Source organism: Haemaphysalis longicornis, unplaced genomic scaffold, assembly GCF_048455015.1.
Source record: "Haemaphysalis longicornis isolate Haplotype H1 unplaced genomic scaffold, Haemaphysalis longicornis Haplotype H1 scaffold_7, whole genome shotgun sequence".
Classification (NCBI taxonomy): Eukaryota; Metazoa; Arthropoda; class Arachnida; order Ixodida; family Ixodidae; genus Haemaphysalis; species Haemaphysalis longicornis.
Genome location: NW_027526422.1, coordinates 128256164 through 128274130, shown reverse-complemented (window position 1 = coordinate 128274130; position 17967 = coordinate 128256164). Strand labels below are relative to the sequence as shown.

Genomic DNA, 17967 nt, shown 5'->3' with positions numbered 1-17967 from the left:
TCAGCGAGCCGATCACGGCCCGTGCTCTTTTGCCAAGTACAGGTGGCCGCCGAAAAGCGCGCGGCCTTGCGCAATGTAAGGGGAGGTAGACGCTGCACCTGCCAAGGAGTATAGGTGACTCGGGAATGAGGCCCGAGATAGAGTGCGATGCCGCGGAGAAGATAATACAATAATATAATAAGAAGATAATACCACAGTCCATCCGTGGATGGCTACGCTTCACTGTGCAATTGTACATAAAAGACCATCTTTTGTCCTTTAATTGGTCTTTGCTTCACATTTTTGCTGGTAGAAATTGTATATGCCAATCTTGTTTTGTTCTTTTTGTCAATTGCGAACTTTTTCCTATTTTGATTGTTCAGTTTGAATGAAATTATCCTTATTATTTTTTTGAGCGTCTTATATTGTTGCAGTGTTGCTGCCAATGTTTTTTGCAATTATTCCCTCTGTATTAACTCTTCAAGGGTCTCGGTACAGTCACAGACCTTGGGACCGTTGCCTGTAGTGCTTTTACTTATGTGCTTTTCTTGCGCGTTTAAATAAACTTCTTCTTCTTCTTCTTCTTCAATGTGGGAATGTCAGTTTACAAGGACCAAGCTTACACCGGTCCCCTAAAGTCGGCTTCCCCTCAAAACGCAAATGCACTGCTAGGAATTTATCCTTAGATATTGCCCCTGGACATTTTTCCAGGGGCGCTGTATTCGTGTAATCTTGTATAAATGTAATCCTGCATCTTGCATCGAGTAATCTTGTATCAATGTATTGTGGTCCCAAGGACCTTGTTATATTTTTTTACGAATCTTTTTCTATACACTGAAAACTGCTGGATCCTAGCCATAGACAGCTCCACTGTACAAAGAATGCCGCTTGTGCTCTTCCGAAACCCCAAGCAATCCTTGCAGGTTTGCACAGCGGGACTGCCTTCAAGGGTGGAAATTACTGCGAGCTTCTTTTATGCACAGCCCTAATGGGTACTTAATAAGCTCCGAGTGTTTCCTAATTCTACATTACCCAGTGTTCTTTTTTTTGGTGTAACTTGTTTGGCAGAATTTTGACATGCTTTATTCGTTTTTCTTGTAATTTAAAATCACCGACCCTTCCGGTAACATGCACACGTAATACGTTTCTCCGCCGCTCGGCGTTACCTTGGGCTTTTGTATTTATCCTGAGCTGATGTGCCGCGTTAAAACCTCCTCCACACTTTTACAAAAGCCATTGGAAGTTTCTGCTTCGCTTTCCAAGCCTTCAAGTGACGGCAATAATGACTGGTGTTGCTGGATATCGCAGGGTTATCAACTATCAATGTGATAAATCTGATCATGATGCGACGTCACGAAAGTGCGTACATTCGTCGTGTCCTAACGCCATCGTCCTCATTATCTAAATATTCTTAGCCAATATTTATTGCGAGAATCCCCTTGACAATAAGTTGGGACGCACGTGAGGACAAATTCTTTGCGAGAACAAGGCCTGTAACATCTTGGATAGTCTGAAGGCGCATGAAACTAAACAAAGAAGCGGTTGTTTGTGTTCTTTCTCTCTGTTCCTGGTTCCTTGTGCGCTTTTTAACTATCTAAAATGTGCCAACTAACCGCAACTTTCGCCGTTACTGCTAATTTCACAAGACAAGCGCTTGAGCTGCCCTTTATTAACAGGTAGAGACCTCGTTCTGCTGCAGCTGCTCCAAAGCATACAGGGCTGGGTTACGAAAAAGAACCGCTTGTAATGCGCAGTTGCCGCCGAGCTGAATAAGCTGTGAAGAATACCCGACTGTCCGTCGCTTCCCTGGGGCCCGAAATGAGGACGGCCGCGATCAAGTTGGACACCGTGTGGAGCGTGGCGCTGCTGTCTTCCATCGTGAGCCTGCTGTCGGCCGTGGGCATATCCAACGGTTCCCTCTTCTACGTGGCCATCATCCAGCATCTGAGGGTGAGCCACGAGGCCGCAGCATGGACGGGCAGCGCAAGCTCGGTCGCCGCACACGTCGCCGGTAAGGGCACCACCAGGGTGCATCGGAATACCCCTTGTAAGCGTACTCGCAGGAGGCCTTTAGGGAAAAAACGACTAAGCTAGCGGTAAGACAGATATGCATTGGTATTGTTGCTCTGATGACAGAGCTATGTTGGCTTAGTACTACGTGAATTATTTTCACTGGAAATTATTTAACTGTACAGCTACGGATCACATCAGGATAGTATAAATGCCAGTCATTCGTTAAGCGTATTTATCTTATCCTATCGCGTCAGTGAAATAAGGAATGATGGGAGAAGCTGGACACCAGCCTTCGGATGCTAGCTCACAGGAATACCTTAAATGACGAAGAATTATAATGTAAGTACACCCCCTGTCTAACTTAGTTACATCATTGAATGCACTATTTATATCACTGTAAGTGCCGGTGATTTCGCCGCAGCTATTCACACTTAACTTGATTTCGTTCTCGAAATCAAATCAAGCGTTTCTCGAATGTGAAATATTTTAAGTACGTTTTTAAAACCGAAGTTTCCCGTGGATCTTCTCTCGGTTTTACGGGGCCTGGGACTTCTGCTGCGGCTGCTGCTGTTGTCTTGCCTGGTGTGCCACAAGGTATTATCTTACGCGAGATAACTCTGCCCTTCGCGTATCGCGGCCGCGTGGGTAGGCTGTGGTGGTGAGGAGGAAGGTTGCCTGGGAACTTACACGAGATAACACTTGCCTCCCATGACACGTCCGAAGTGTCTGCGGGCGAGTCTACTTGCAGGAGGAGGGGCGTGCCGGGAACACCCCAGTTCCTGCGTGTAGACAGTTCTGTGCGCTCGGATCTGGTAGCATCTTAAAGGGACCCTACAACACTTTCTTTGGCTTTTTTTGAAATCCTAAATGTTTGCAGAACATAGCCAACCAACACATTCAGTACATAGATTACGAGGTGGGAAAGCACCTCAGCCAAAAATTACTGCTCTGTGCCCGTCAGATAACTTAGAAATTTTCTCAAAAGACTCTTTTCTCTTTCCAGGGCTTGGCGTACTTCCACTGCTGGAATTACGTTATCACAGCGGTGTAGCGGATATTGGCCGACTTTTTTCAGCAATAAATGCATTCGTTAGCCACTTTTAAAAAATCGCCCCAAAAGCAAAGCAGAAACGGAAGGCGTATATGCTGCGGCGAGCAAATCTCGCACTGCCGCTTTGTGTTGGCGATAACTAAAGCTTTCACAGTGCTTCCAAACCCGAAGGAAAGAGGGCAAGCGTTTATCAGAAGTGTTGCGGAGTCGCTTTAACTAGAGATATTAAATCATTGCATGTTTCTCTTTGATGCGCGTATTCCTCGACGCACTCGCCGCAGCTCGCCGTTCTAAAAAAATCGGCAACTATGCGAATCACATCAACAGTTTCAGAGACATGCCAAGCAGACGCTACACAACAACAGAGTAGCGCGTACTGGTAGTGAGCTGTCCGACAACGCTTTATAAGGACATATATATGCTGTTTTCACACAATATTTACAAAACCGCCCGTCATTTTTTTGCTTCGTAACCAACAGCCTTACCCTTCCGTTAGGATACCTGGCAGAGTTTCCCATTCCCAGAAATTGCAAATGTATCATCTACGTATTGATTAGCAGTATGAGCTCGTAGAGGTACAAAGCGGCATTTTTGTTTCTGCGGTCGTGCTCAACTGAGAGTTACACGCCTCTGCTGTTTGCTCTGCTTCCACTTCGTAGGATTGTTCGTGGTGCTTCTGGAGCTACGATTCTCTCTGTTCCAAGTCACCTTGATGGGTGCGACGCTACTTTGGATTGGATTCGTTTCTTCTGCGTTCGCTCCAAGCATCGGTTGGATCACCATCACGCTGGGAGTTATCCACGGTAGGGGCCCCATGCTTGATTTTGTAAATCGAACTCGCGAGGTTCACGGCCGTAGCCAACAAACTAACTTCCCTGTTAAGTACTTTCCAGAATACATCATCCCCGACGTCACGGAACACGCGATTTATGGGGGAATGAAAGTTCTGGCTTTAACTGTTTAGTTGCTCAGTGAATAAAGCATCGTTTGCTGCGGGACAAGCGCTGGGGGCACTACATGTTTCGAATACAACAACCTTGTGTGTTTGTCTCCATGGCCCCTTTAAACAGAGCGGAATGATGCCCCGCAATTCGACAACTGCTTCCTCCTGCACGTGGGTGAGGATCGAGTAGATTGGTACGTAAGCCTAGAGAGAGAGAGAGAGAGAGAGAGCGGGCGAGAGAGAACGAATAAACGTTTATTCGAGCAAACGGTGGTGGTGTAGTCGTCAAATGGTGGGATGGATTTTTCTAGTACACTCTATTCCAGGTTCCCTTAGGCCTTGGCTAGAGCCTGTATTTTAACTTTGTTGTGAGCGACTGGAAGTTGGTGTCGTCTTGTGTGTTCGCCTTCACCTTTTGTAACTCGGGGTCATAAGTCTGTGGCCATAAAATTTGAAGCCACTTATTTAGCCTAACGAAGGGTTTGTTCATGCATGATCACCGGCTGTTTCGTCAGCGTACAGGCGCTTTTTTTTATAGAGCGACTACTCATTGACGAAAATGATTCCTTATTGCGAAGCAATGAAACGCATATGGGGATAAATTGTATAAAATCACCAAGCTTGCTCTGGGACAGGTACTGCGGCAAGTCGATGGTTCACCACCTGTAAAGCACAATTCACGGAATGCCTTCATAGCACGCAGATACGTGTTTTCAGCGGACTGAGTTTTAACTTTATCTAACGCTTATTATCGGGGTGGAACAAGCGAGCGCTTGCGCTGTCGTGTCGAAAAAGCCAGATGTAAAACCGGCACTGACAAGAGGACGATACTATTGTGTTGGCGGGAATAGCGGCACATAGAAAAAACACGGGACGCGAAAGTTTTTTCACAGCACGCATCGACGTCCTCCTCTAATATGAGAAGAGGGCGGGAGACACGCGGCTGATGCAGTCAACCCTTCCAGGAGTTCACGTCACAGATTAATCTCATTTGCGACGTTGTCGCGCCGGTAATTGAATAAACGACTAGCCTGACAGCTCGTACTTTGGGGAATAGTATACGACCCCCCCAAGAAGTTTCCTGGGATAAATTGGTCGCAGTTAGCACAGAACGGGGATAATTGGAGATTAATGGGAGAGGCCTTTGCCCTGCAGTGGGCATAGATAGGCTGGTGGTGATGATTATGATGATGATAAGACCCTTATAATTAGTTTTACACAGAATTGCGATCACACAGGCGTAAATGCGCGGTTTCCGTAGACCGTGAAACTAGACTTGCGGCGACGTTACGAGTTAATAGGCATTATTTGGCGACTGGCAACAATTGTGTGCAACTTTTACCAAACCGCTTAGGGGAGATTACGTACAACAAAAATAAAAAAGGGCACATAAAAACGCCAAGTGCACTGGGAACTGTTCCAAGCATATCGCTGCGTAGCACGTATAATAGTGCGATCAACACATGCTAATTTATCACGTGTGAGGGAGAAGCATCTTTCTTTAGGAACCCATCCCTGCGCTTGAACGGTGCCTAATTTCTTAAACTGGGAGGAGCTAGACATAAATTGCAAGAACGGCAAAACTGGGAGTGAAGTAAAGTATAACCGGAATGCAAACAGCATCAAAAACTTAAATGCCTGTGCGCTTAAATGAGCCATGAAGACAGAACACAGGTTTGTGTGATTCGTAAGACTTCGCGTTTTATAGTGCCGCCAGCGCTTGTCCGAATGCAAACGATGCTTTATTCACTGAGAAATAAATATGTTAGTTTAAAATTTTGATTTTTCCGCTAAATCGTGCGTTTTCGTGGTCTCCAATGACATCACAGGGCCTTGTTTACCATTAGTGAACCTAGATGGCGCCACCACACAGCGGCAAGCCGTTTTTTGCCTTTGGTTTATTTGTGAACCTATTTGTACCTGACCTGTTTCGTTCATGGAGGCAATCGTTTCGATAAACATGGTGCTCGCTCGACAAGCACGGTCACGTAAGACATCGTCGCTTGCGTCAATCGGCCAGTGTCGTCTGAAACAACCCCGAAGCCCCGCAGTCCTGTGCAGCTAATAAACCAAGCATAGTGCGCGCAGTATCAACAGCAGTATACGCATCGGTACTTCTATGTTTACGTGTGCTTTCGTACCTTCCACTGTTTGTCCCACAATTCTTAGGGCTTTAAAAAAGATGTGCCCTAAATTTAAGCGCAAATAGCTTGTTCGGCAAGCAGATAAGTGCTGCCTCTTTTGCGTTTGCTTTTGCCGCCCTCCGCCAATCGCAGAGCTGCCTGGTATGACATCATAGTTCTGTTACGGAAAATGAGCTAGTGGGTCGCATGGCCATTCCCTTTTTTCCTAATTATGTAGCTTATTTGAACGAAGTTTACTTTTAAAGTGGTGTCAGTACGATTCTAACGAGGAAATCTTTTCAATGAACCAAACTTGTGTTTTCTCTTCATGGCCCCTTTAAGTCAATAACTTTATCATTGCACAAAATCCGTTTATGGTGGATAGTATCATAAAAACGAACCTAGCACCTATACGCATTCTAAAAATAGAAACATCCCTATACTCGGGTACAACTTAAGAACGGCAATGGAGGTGGCCGCTGTGCCTCATCACCGCGGCGGGATGTTACTCGGTGCGGCGCAAGTAGTGCGTTAATGGGAATATGTTGAACATGGCGCGAGCCGTTTGCGTAATGTTTTGGACCTAATATGCTTATAAACTACTGCAGCGACGACAAATCAACTACGTGAGCAAAGACCTACGATATCACGCATTGATAGCAATGTCATTTCAAAACGCTGGCGCCCGTTGACATCCGGGTCCGTCGCTTAGTCGGAATGATACCGTACATGAGGTATTGCCGTTCTTAACGTGTTTCCGAGTATAGAACTCCTCCTCCTTATGCACTTGTTGCAAGGGGTAAAGTGTACTATTTTCTTTTTCTTTTCAGGTAGTGGCATCGGCATCGTATTCGTCGCTCTTTCCGTCTACATTGCCGCGTTTTTCGACAAGTATCGCGCAGCAGCCAGTGGGCTAAAATTTGCGGGGCAAGCGGCGGCGGGCCTAATTTTCCCGCCAGCTATTACGGCACTGTTGCGCACGTACGGTTTCACCGGAGCGGTGCTCCTATTCGGCGGTGTTTGCATGAACGCCACGCCGTTTGTGATGCTCTTGGGCAATCCCCCCGTGCTTACAGCGAAAGATACGAATAGGGCACCCTTTAGTCGTATAAAAAACGTCGCGGCTTCATGCTTGAACTGCTTCTCAAGCTCGAAGAGTGCCGTGAATCAACCCGCCTATAATAAGGAGGTAAAGTCGTCGGTCTCATTCTTCACGAGTAAATCTGAGTCAAAGCCCCAGACAACAGAGGGCACATCTACGCAGACGACGTCCCTTGGAACGGAATCTAGCCAGCCGAGGGCCGAATTCGCAGTAGACATCGACCTGAAGACGGCCGGAGCCACTGAAGCTGAGAACGCAGCGGCAGCGCCCTCACCTCTTTCGAACCGGCGCAAGAGCGTCCACGATGTCTGGGAGCCGCTAAGGAAGCCAATCTTCTACGCCTTGGTTCCAGGCCTGATATGTTCCGAATACTGCGAAATGGCTTCGCAGACTACCATTGTGGACTACTCGATGGACAAAGGTTGGGACATCAACGACGCCACATCCCTGGTGATTTGCCTCGCGGTCGGCAGCTTCGTCGGCCGGCTTTTGCTTCCGCTGCTCGCAGACCTCAAGTTCGTCACACGGACCAGCCTCATGTCAGCATGCTACATCGGCTACGCAGCCGCGTTTCTGGCTATGCCTCACGTGAACTCTTTCCACGGCGTGATTCTCCTCTGTGTGGTGTCCGGCGCAACGGTGGGCTGTGCTCAGTCGCTGAAACCTGTGGTCATGGCGGACTATCTGGGGGCACAACTGATTGCGCCCTGCTCAGGAATGGCCGGCATCATTATGCTGCCACTCGTACTTGGAAACCCTGCCATCATTGGTAAGATATCTATAAATGAGTGTTCGCAAAATGCGTTATAATTCTGAACGCAGTGTGGGAGCTATAGGATTCCGTAGGTCTGCCCCCCCTATTTTGTCACGCAACTTTCTTCACATACTTTGTAAAAGTGTGCCCCTCCTTTTGTAGTCTTAAAGGGACAGCATTGCGATGGTATACCTCGGTTTCTGCTTTAATTATATAAGCAAACAGTGCAAATAAAGTGAAGAAAAACATAAACCCTCAAAAACAACTAAGCGAGAAAAAGAGAAACGGATGAATCGAGAAATGAAAATTACATTAAAGAAACAAGGGCAAAGATCAGTCATGCGCAACATAAACCCACTTTAGCTTACACGCGACGTCTTCAAATATAATAGACTTACGGTAGGAATTATGAGAAGCATGACCGAGACAGCGCAGCACCTAATTGATGAATATTATAAAAACAACGGCGTTGATGGGAGCTACAGTGTTCCCCTAGGGTATATGTATGTGAGGTCCAAGCGTTTACGCGTCCGTCATGATTTCTAACTAGTGCATTTAAGGGGGTGTAAGTTGTGCCACATTGTTTTCCCGGGTATTTTATTTCAAATAGTTTGTGTGCACATCTATATTTCATAAGGGGGATGGGCAGCCCTCCGTTGTTTACTTGCCGTAGCTGGGGCGTAAGAGGTACAGAAATGTCCATGTTACGATCACCAAAACAAAAATTATGATAACTACGTAAGTTGTGGCAGAAAATACCGCGCACATCAAAGCTAACGACCTCCTGCAGAACTCACAAAATTTTCGTTCAGGTTATAATCCTCCCAATTTAACGTCTCCCGCATGCATATATTTAAGAAAAGCCAAACTAACTCCACGGAGTTACTAGGATTAAAAACATTTACTTGTGTTCAGTTGCGTTGGCTGGAAGATTTGGCGCATTTTAGCAGCCCCAACAAGGGAAACCTTTGGAAACAATGTATATCATGCACGCAGTAAACGAAGCTGCATTTATAACCTTAGAGTATAAGTCCCGGCTTTTGTGGAGCTTTTCTGCCATGACGGATTGTTGGAAGATAGCTAATGCTGTCAAGATGTTGACCGTACGCTCAAGGTGTAGTGGAATAAGCCTATGAAACGGGAGTCTGTTGTATCCGCCGCCCACCGAGTCACCACACGTGGCAGAGAGACGCAGACGCTACCTCGTACCCACGGAAAAAAGAGCCTTTATTCTTGTTACACTATATTTATAACCGGGCTTGCGGGTGCTGATGATGATGCTGAAAATTGGCCACCTTTGCATTGTGCGCCACCTGGTGGCATGAAAAGAACTACATCACACAACAAAACATCCCCTCCTCCCAAAAAGGGGCTTGCACAGTCACTGCATTGTCTCATAAGTCATATTCAGCCAGCCACGCAGGCTTGCGTCGATCTCTGGTGGATCGCCGTGGAACCGCACTTTCAGCACTTGTCTCAGTCCCTCCCGACACGTTCCTTGGTACACTCACGTCCGTGACATCACCACTCGGCACACCAGTACTTGCAGTTGAAGTTGGAACTGCCGTTCTGTCGGTGCTGGCCGGAGTAGTAAGTGGCTGGAACATCTGGGCACTCGGGGGCTGTGCTGCGGTGGAGCCGGGAGTCCCAGGGGAAACGCAGGTTGCCTCTGTCGCAGGATTTCAGGCTGCAGTGTATGGAATCAGCCGCTCACGATTCCAAACGCGACCATCGCTCAGCTCGTACGTGTCCTCCTTTTGGCGCCGAACCACGGTGAAAGGGCGTGAATACGATGGGGAACCCTTTGTCACATGTCCCGGTAGCTTAATCCGAACTGCTTGTCCTGCGCTCAATGACGAATGTTTGGCTGCACGACGACGATCCGTATAGTGCTTGCTTGCAAGCTGTTTCCGAGTTACCCTTTGCTTGACGGCTTGAAGCTCCACGTCTCCAACCTCAGGAACACTTCCAGTCGGTCCTGCAGCGAGATCGAGTCTGGTCCTTGGGTGACGGCCGTGTAGGAGAACAGCAGGTTTCTGACCCGCAGTTGCATGCGGGGTGCAGCGGTAGATCCCAAGGTACTCTGTGACAGCCTCCTTCAGTGGGCGGTGTTCCTCCAGACACACCCGAACGTAGTCCTTTAACACACGATTAAACCGTTCCACTTGTCCATTTGACTGGGGATGATAGACTGCCGAGAATGTGTGGTGGATACCTCTATTGTGCAAGAATTCTTCAAACTCGACGGATGTAAATTGTGGCCCATGGTCACTCACTATCTCCTTCGGATAGCCTTCACGGCTAAATATACTCCGCAAAAAGGACATGGTCGTCGCTGAAGTGACGTTGGAGGTGAACCCTACTTCTGGCCACTTGCTGAAGTAGTTCACTAAAGTTATGGTAAAATGACAGTCCTGAGGAGCCCTTGCGAAAGGACCAACGATGTCGATGCCTATCTTCTCCCACGGTGCTGAAGGAAATGGTACCGGCTGCATTAGCGGCACAACTGGCTTTGCTGATTTGTCAACAGACTGACAAACGGCACAAGACTTGATCAGCTGTTCGACGTGCTTGTTCATGCCAGGCCACCAGTATTTTTCTCGGAGTCGTTGCTTTGTACGCGTGATGCCTGGGTGAGATTCATGGGCGATATCCAGAAGTCTGCTCACCAACGAAGAAGGTACCACGAACTGTTCCCATAGGAGCAGCAGGTCATTCATCACTGACAGTTCGTCCCGAACCCTGTAGAAAGGCATTGCTTCTGGAGGCAGCGTCTTGGCTGATGGCCACCTGGACGTTGTCCACTGCATCACTTGGCAAAGTACGGAATCCTGCGCAGTTGCAGTTACGAATTCCTCGTGAGTTAAGCATGAAGAAACAAAGCAAACAGCATCTCATTTTCCGGCTCCGGATGGGGTAACTGGGAAAGGGCATCTGCGACAGTGTTTTCAGTGCGCTTCTTGTATTCTATTGTGTAGTTGTATGCCAGCAGTCTGGCATGTCATCTGGCAATCCTGAAAGGTTGACGGCCCGCTCCATTTGCACCGAGCAGCGTCACCAGTGCCTGATGGTCTGTACGTAACGTGAAGTGCCTGCCCCAAAGGTACCTTTTCCAGTGTTCACATGCCCACATGCAGGCTAGTGCTTCCAGTTCGCCTACAGAGTACTTGGCTTCAGCCGGTGTTAGGCGCCTTGATGCAAAAGCGATGGTATGCAAGTCATCACCTTTCTGTTGCTGGAGTACGGCTCCTATGCCAATGCCAGAAGCATCTGTTGTAACCACTATTTCCAGAGCAGGGTCAAAAAGCTGTAAGCAGTTACTTGCCAAGAGGAGCTTCAGCTGGTCAAAACAGGCTTGCCTTTCTGGCGTCCAAGTGAAACCTACTCCCTTCCGTAGGAGGTGGCGTAGAGGCTCAACGAGTTCAGCATAGTGCGGTATAAATTTTGCATAATACCCAACCATGCCAAAGAAAGAGCGCAATGTTGCTACATTTGTGGGGACTGGAACTGTCTGGATGGCCTCTACATTGCTCACAAGTGGGCGAACCCCTTCTTCGGTCACTCTGTGACCCAAAATGTCAAGCTCCTTCACTCCAAAAATGCACTTTTTATTCAGTTTTAGCCCAGCATGGGCAATGCACTTCAAAACCTGCCGAAGGCAGGCGTCGTGCTCTTCCTTTGTGCACCCAAAAACAACAATGTCGTCCATGTAGCAGAGAGTATTTCTGCAGCCTTGTAAGATTGTAGTCATCATTCTGTGGAAAGCAGCTGGTGCCGAAGCGAGTCCAAAACAGACTCGCTTGTACCGGTACAGCCCATGTTCTGTGATGAAAGATGTCAGGTCCCTGCTGTCTGGGCTAAGAGTCAATTGGTTATAGGCCGAGGCCAAATCCAGTCTCGAAAAGAACTTTGCACCATGCAGCTTGTGTAGCAACTCTTCAGTGTGGGGCAGGGGAAAGGAGTCCACAATGATTGCTTTGTTAGGTTCCCGCAGGTCTACACATATCCTAATTTTCCCGTTCTTTTTCTTCGTTACAACTATTGGGGAGACCCAAGGGGAACTGTCAATTTTCTCAATCACATCTGCCTGTTCTAGCCGATTCAGTTCAGCTTCCACAGATTCCTTCACCGCAAACGGCAAGCGTCGTAGTTTAACGCTTACAGGAGCAATGTCCTTGCGTATCTTGACTTTATGCACGAAGCCCTTTGCAAGACCCGAATTCCCGTCAAACAGGTCAGAGAACTGGGATAGCAGATCAGGAGAGAGCCCTTCCCGTTTACAAGACGTGTGGAAGCAGCTCAGTGACGTACCATTTATCTGTAGTTGCAGTGTGTTGATGGCGTCGACGCCCAGGAGATTTGTGCCTTATGGTACCACGTAGAAAATGAGTTGAGCATGCCGGTTCCGATAGTGGACTGGAGTGGCGAAGCATCCTTGAATGTTGATTTTTCTGCGTGAAAAATCGAGCAACGTCGCCGATGTTGGCTGGAGTGGTGGTGGAGGTTTCAGTTAGCTGTACGTGTCAGCAGCAAGAATTGAAACTGCAGAACCCGTGTCCACGAGGAAATCGACGAGAGTTTCTTCTACCTGTACTTGTATGCGCACTCCGGTGCTCTGTTCCCCGTTAAGTTGCAGTACGCTGAGAGCTGTTGGACCGCGGTGCTGGACTTCTTGAACAGCGAGGGACTCCTTGCTACGCTTCTCGCTACAACAGACTCTCTCGAAATGGCCTACCTTGCCACAGTTGTTGCATGTCTTGTTCCTTGCTTTGAAAATACTCGAATTGGCTAAGTGTTTCGCAGAGCCGCAGCGAAAGCAAGTCCTACTATTTTGTCCCGACGAGGCACGTTCGGCTGGCCCTGGCGCCAAACGCTTATCCACTTTTTGCACGTACCCTGCAGGGCTAGCTGATGACAACTCCTTGGAATATTTTGCAGCTTCTTCGATACTCCGAGCAATTGTGAGGGCCCTGTCCAACGTCAATGAGGAGCCTTCCAAAAGTAGCCGCTCCCGAAGTACGGTGTTGCTCGTCTTGGCGACGAGTTGGTCGCGTATGAACTCGTCGGCTTTGTCATTAAAGGCGCAGGAAAGTGAAAGTTCTCGCAGCGAAGAAACGAACATGTCAGCGGTCTCACCCGGCAACTGAACGCGTTGACCAAACCGCTGGCGTTCAATGACAACGTTAGTACTTGCTGCGTAGTAGGCCTCGAGCGTCTGCAGAGCAGTCTTGAATTCATCCTCCTCCTCCGTAGGTTGCTTCTCTGGTAGCGTGTAGTAGATTCGTTGACTCTCGACCCCCAGGCAATGTAGAAGGAGCGCCTTGCGGCGTGCTGGAAGGTACGCGTCGCTTGCCGACGCTACGAGGTAGTTCTCGAACATTCGACGCTATTGCGTCCACGGTATGGCGGGCTTTCCCGGTGTCGGTAGAAACGGCGGCGGCGGCGTCAATGCCATTGAAGAAGATTGCAGTATACCGTACTTGAGTAGTGACGTGGCGTTCCGCCCGCAGCCGAAAAGGGTTACCTCATCGCCATTATGTTGTATCCGCCGCCCACCGAGTCACCACACGTGGCAGAGAGACGCAGACGCTACCTCGTACCCACGGAAAAGAGAGCCTTTATTCTTGTTACACGATATTTATAACCGGGCTTGCGGGTGCTGATGATGATGCTGAAAATTGGCCACCTTAGCATTGTGCGCCACCTGGTGGCATGAAAAGAACTACATCACACAACACAACAGAGTCTACTGGCGGTTCTGTTTGGAGTTCTCACTACGTGGCAAATCCACCATTTTAGACGGCGTTAATGCCGAAATGGCTTCGGCTACAAGCCCCGAAAAAAGTGGTAAAGCAGCCAACTCGGTGTCCCAAAGTAATATCTTAGGGACCGCTCGAAGAGCGTATGTTTAGGTGACGCAATAATCCGACAGAGATTCTTCAAGCGATTCGTCTGCGAGTTTTACAGAGAAGGCGTCTATGGCGAGGATGGCCAGATTTTTTGTGTCCGCCTGTTGACAACAGCAACCCTTGGCACATACCCACTTTTGCAAAAAACACTGTGGAGAAAAATAATCGCTCAAAAGCGGTGGTAACCAAAAAAGGCTGCCACATGAACGGCAAGAAACTGGGAACAAAAATCAAGCATGCGGCGAAGCAGCGCAGTTTTTATTGCGACAAATTTGTACACTTCTATTTATTTATTTTATTTATTTATGAGAAACTGCAGTCCGTAGACCATGCAGGTGGGCAAATACAAAGAGTATTACATTCAAGACAATGCATTTGAAAACAATGTAGGGAATACATATATACAAAATGGTAAATAAACGTGAAAGATAAGAAAAACAAGAACAACAGAAGATGTCTTGGCAGAAGGAGCATACACCAGTGACAGCAGCAGGGCGTAAATGCTAAAGCAGTGCAATGAGATGTTTTTCAAAACGTGAAACATCACGCGCAGAAAACACTTCCGCTGACAACACATTTTATTCATCGATTGAGCGCCATGAATTTGTTACTTGTAGATCATTTGATATTCAAGCAAATAAACAATGTAAGTGTCGTGCGGCAGAATCATTGCACATGTAATGACTCGAGGGGCACCTAGGTGCATCAGATTTGTCACTTGAAGAAAAAAAATGGTTGAACATTGGCTGTAAAAATCTAAATCTGTAGAAGCCGGCTGTCATCAAAAAGCTTTCCGTTTGGAGAACTTTTTGGTGGGAATGTACAGTCCTTGTGGAAATTTTTCCGGCCATGGAGAAAGTGCATACCCGCAAATAATCTGAAGTACAAGCTTACTTCTTGAGCGAGGCTGAAAGGCTTTACACGGCATGGCTAGAGACATTACCTTCTTTTTTACTATCATAAAATATTTTGGTAACAGTTAAACGGTAGGCTTATGCTTTGACTTCATTTTGGCCCGAAAAGCTTCGGAATGGCCCAGAAAATTTTTACAAGGGCTGCACCTTTCGACAAGATATCCGGAAGCGCGTTACAAAGCGAAATGTTTCATAAAAATAGAATAACGACGAAGCTGTTTTTGATAAAATATTTATTTCTTGTAGTTCACAGCGCTGTTGCTGGTTCTAAATTGAAATGATTTCTGTTGTTTATTTTGCAGGGCTCTTTCGCGACCAGATGGGCTCTTACGACAACTACTACCGGCTCGTAGCAGCCATTTGCCTAGTCGTCGCCGGAACATTGATGGCAATTGTCGGTTACGAGAAGTATAACGTAAAAAACGCTGCATCGGACGCGAAACAAAATGAACATGCAGTTGCATGATTTATAGAACTCCAAGGTACCAAACTGCTAACGAAGTCTCACCAAACGTCATCCTGTTCTTCACCTTCGGAGTGCGAAAAGCGTACTGGGGACAAGTGCATCACAGCTCGAAGTTTGTGAAGCGGCCTACACCAAAATACTCACAATGTAAGATGTGTTTGTGGGGTAGAGTACATTTGTTTGTTTAGGAGAGTGAACTTTAGGGGCCAATTCGGGAACAAGCATTCGTAAAGCACGGCGCCGAGAATTCATCTTGGCAAGTTCCTTAAGGGGCTCCTTTTGCGAACGTGGGAGCCTATTCAACGTGGAATACATGCCGACTTACCCAGACTACAACACTTGTGTTGTGACCCACATTTCGAGTAAATGTCAAAATCGGCCTTTACGTGTGTAATGTAAGAACGGGAAGTGTAATTTAGACTGTGAAACATGAGCAACAGGGTGGGGTCAGTATAAGGACAAGTCGGGTTTAGCAAGAGGTAATGTTGTAGCTTGTCACGTGACATTAGCAGACGCAATAGACAGATGCTATCAATGCACAGTGAGAGGAAGCTTCGTCAAGAACGTCAAGATTAACTACAGTTTAATAACCTAGAAGCACCCATCCTTGTGTTTTTTGTATGTCCCCGGGTTTGTAGATTGACCATTTCATACGAAAATTATAAGGCTAAATTTATCGACTCCCCAGTTGAAGAGCGAATTGCACTTGAGTGCCGTTGTTCTACGCCAACGTGCGTAAGCTTTCGAACTAAATGAGCCCTGCGGCGTTGCCTAACCTGCCCTTTCCTCCCGAGTGAGGTAAATTTGGAGGCTCACCATCATACGACCTCAATATACTCTGTAAAAAAGGTACAGGTCACAAGTAGGACATCAAGATTTGGCGTGTAAAGTTTTTTTTTGATAAAATGCCTCTTTGAGTGACACAAGTAAAAAAATTTGTTTTTAGTTTTGTGTTGAGTCTATTATCCAGTAACACTGATCGTGGTGCTGTGCAACGAGAGAATGCCAAACCAGCTCAGCATACCAACCGTGTATGCTCTGCATGACGTGAGTCGAACCATTTTCGAATGGACACTGAGGTGATCTGTTAGCATTATCTACCTTTCTTACTAGATAAAAGCGTTGAACTTGTTGATCCTGTGAGTTCTTCCGGCCGATTCATACGCCTTTTTATTGAAAACAGTTAGTTAAAATGTGTCACTCCACCTGCAGCATCTTCCTCACACATGAGTACGACATATTGGCAAGTCCGCATGGGTAAATTTAGCGGATCGCCTTCAACATGGTGGTCTTGGCTAGCCTGGGTATAACTGACAGACAGACAGACAGACAGACAGACAGACAGACAGACAGACAGACAGACAAATATTTTTATTGGGGATGGCTAGACGACGCATGGTGACAGAAGTGGGTTAATAATGCCCGGGCCGTGGCTGCTTCGCAGACAAAGTGCCACAATGCGGCCAACATAGCTTGGTGCCGACCACGTCCTAATATAAGAGGGTCAAGTCGGGACAGTGTTTTGCGCGAAGCGTCTAGTGCGGCGCAGTCCCAAACGAAATGCGGGATTGTTAGGGTCACGCCGGTTTTGCAGGCGACGCATCCCACTGGTCCCGGTAGCGCAGCGAGAGAACCACCGTTGGGTAGGCTGCCATCGTGGGATGTCGGTTGGTGCGGGTAATTCAGCCACCGAGCAACCACGTTGTCTGGACAAGCGTATCTCCGCCGCAGCTGACAGAATAGAACTAGCGGACCTTTCGAAGTAACCAATAAGCGTAAGACAGCTGACATACGGAAGTATAATACGTAGAGGATCGAATATGCTGTAAAGAAAGGAGGCAGACTGAAAGCAGGGAAGATGCGTCTTGGCGTGGGGAAAAATCAGATGTACGCACTTAAGGACAAGCAAGGTAATGTCATCACAAATAGAGATAACATAGTCATAGTAGCCGAAGAGTTCTATAGAGATCTGTACAGTAGCCGGGACATTCAGGATAATGCCGAACGAGGAAGTACTTCAGAGGAGATAGACATCCCACCAGTAACGACAGAAGAAGTAAGGAAGGCTTTGAAAGAAATGAAAGGGGGCAAACCACCTGGTGAGAATCAGATGACAGCACACCTCTTGAAGGATGGCGGGAAAATTGTACTTGAAAAACTGGCAAACCTGAAACCGCAATGCCTTATGACCGCGAGTGTACCGGAATCTTGGAAGAATGCGAGCATCATCCTAATCCACAAGAAAGGTGACATGAAGGACTGAAAATTACAGGCCGATCAGCTTACTGTCAGTCGCCTTCAAGGTACTTACGAAGGTAATTTCTAAGAGAATTTCTGTCACCTTAGATTTCAGTCAACCTAAACAACAAACAGTGTTCCATAAAGGCTATTCAAGAATGGACCATATTCACACGATCAATCAGGTGATATCGAAGTACGCAGAGTATACTGAACCCCTATATAAAGCCTTCATAGATTATGAGAAAGCATTTGACTCGGTCGAAACCTCAGCAGCCATTCAGGCATTGCGGAACCAGCGTGTAGATGAGCATCATCCAAGAATACCAGAGGATATTTACAATGGGTCCAAATCTACCATCATCCTCCATAAGGAGAGCAGTAAAATACCTATAAGGAAGGGCGTCAGACAAGGAGACACCATCTCTCCAATGTTATTCACAGCATGTTTACAAGAAGTACTTAGAACATTGGA

The 17967-nt window shown here is 47.2% G+C and overlaps 1 protein-coding gene across 1 annotated transcript; it reads left to right on the top strand.

The window, feature by feature from the left end:
• The first annotated feature begins 1797 nt into the window (after positions 1–1797).
• On the top strand, positions 1798–15254 carry LOC144146526 (monocarboxylate transporter 9-like). Its single transcript, XM_077678469.1, has 4 exons — positions 1798–1990; positions 3703–3846; positions 6940–7980; positions 15091–15254. Exons 1-4 carry the CDS (start codon positions 1798–1800, stop codon positions 15252–15254), a joined length of 1542 nt encoding a protein of 513 aa, XP_077534595.1.
• Positions 15255–17967: the final 2713 nt, after the last annotated feature.

Coding starts and splice junctions, on each gene's coding strand:
- LOC144146526 (XM_077678469.1), top strand. CDS start 1,798: ATGAGGACGGCCGCGATCAAGTTGGACACCGTGTGGAGCGTGGCGCTG. Junction 1,991..3,702: donor GGTCGCCGCACACGTCGCCG/GTAAGGGCACCA, acceptor TCCACTTCGTAG/GATTGTTCGTGGTGCTTCTG. Junction 3,847..6,939: donor CACGCTGGGAGTTATCCACG/GTAGGGGCCCCA, acceptor TTTTCTTTTCAG/GTAGTGGCATCGGCATCGTA.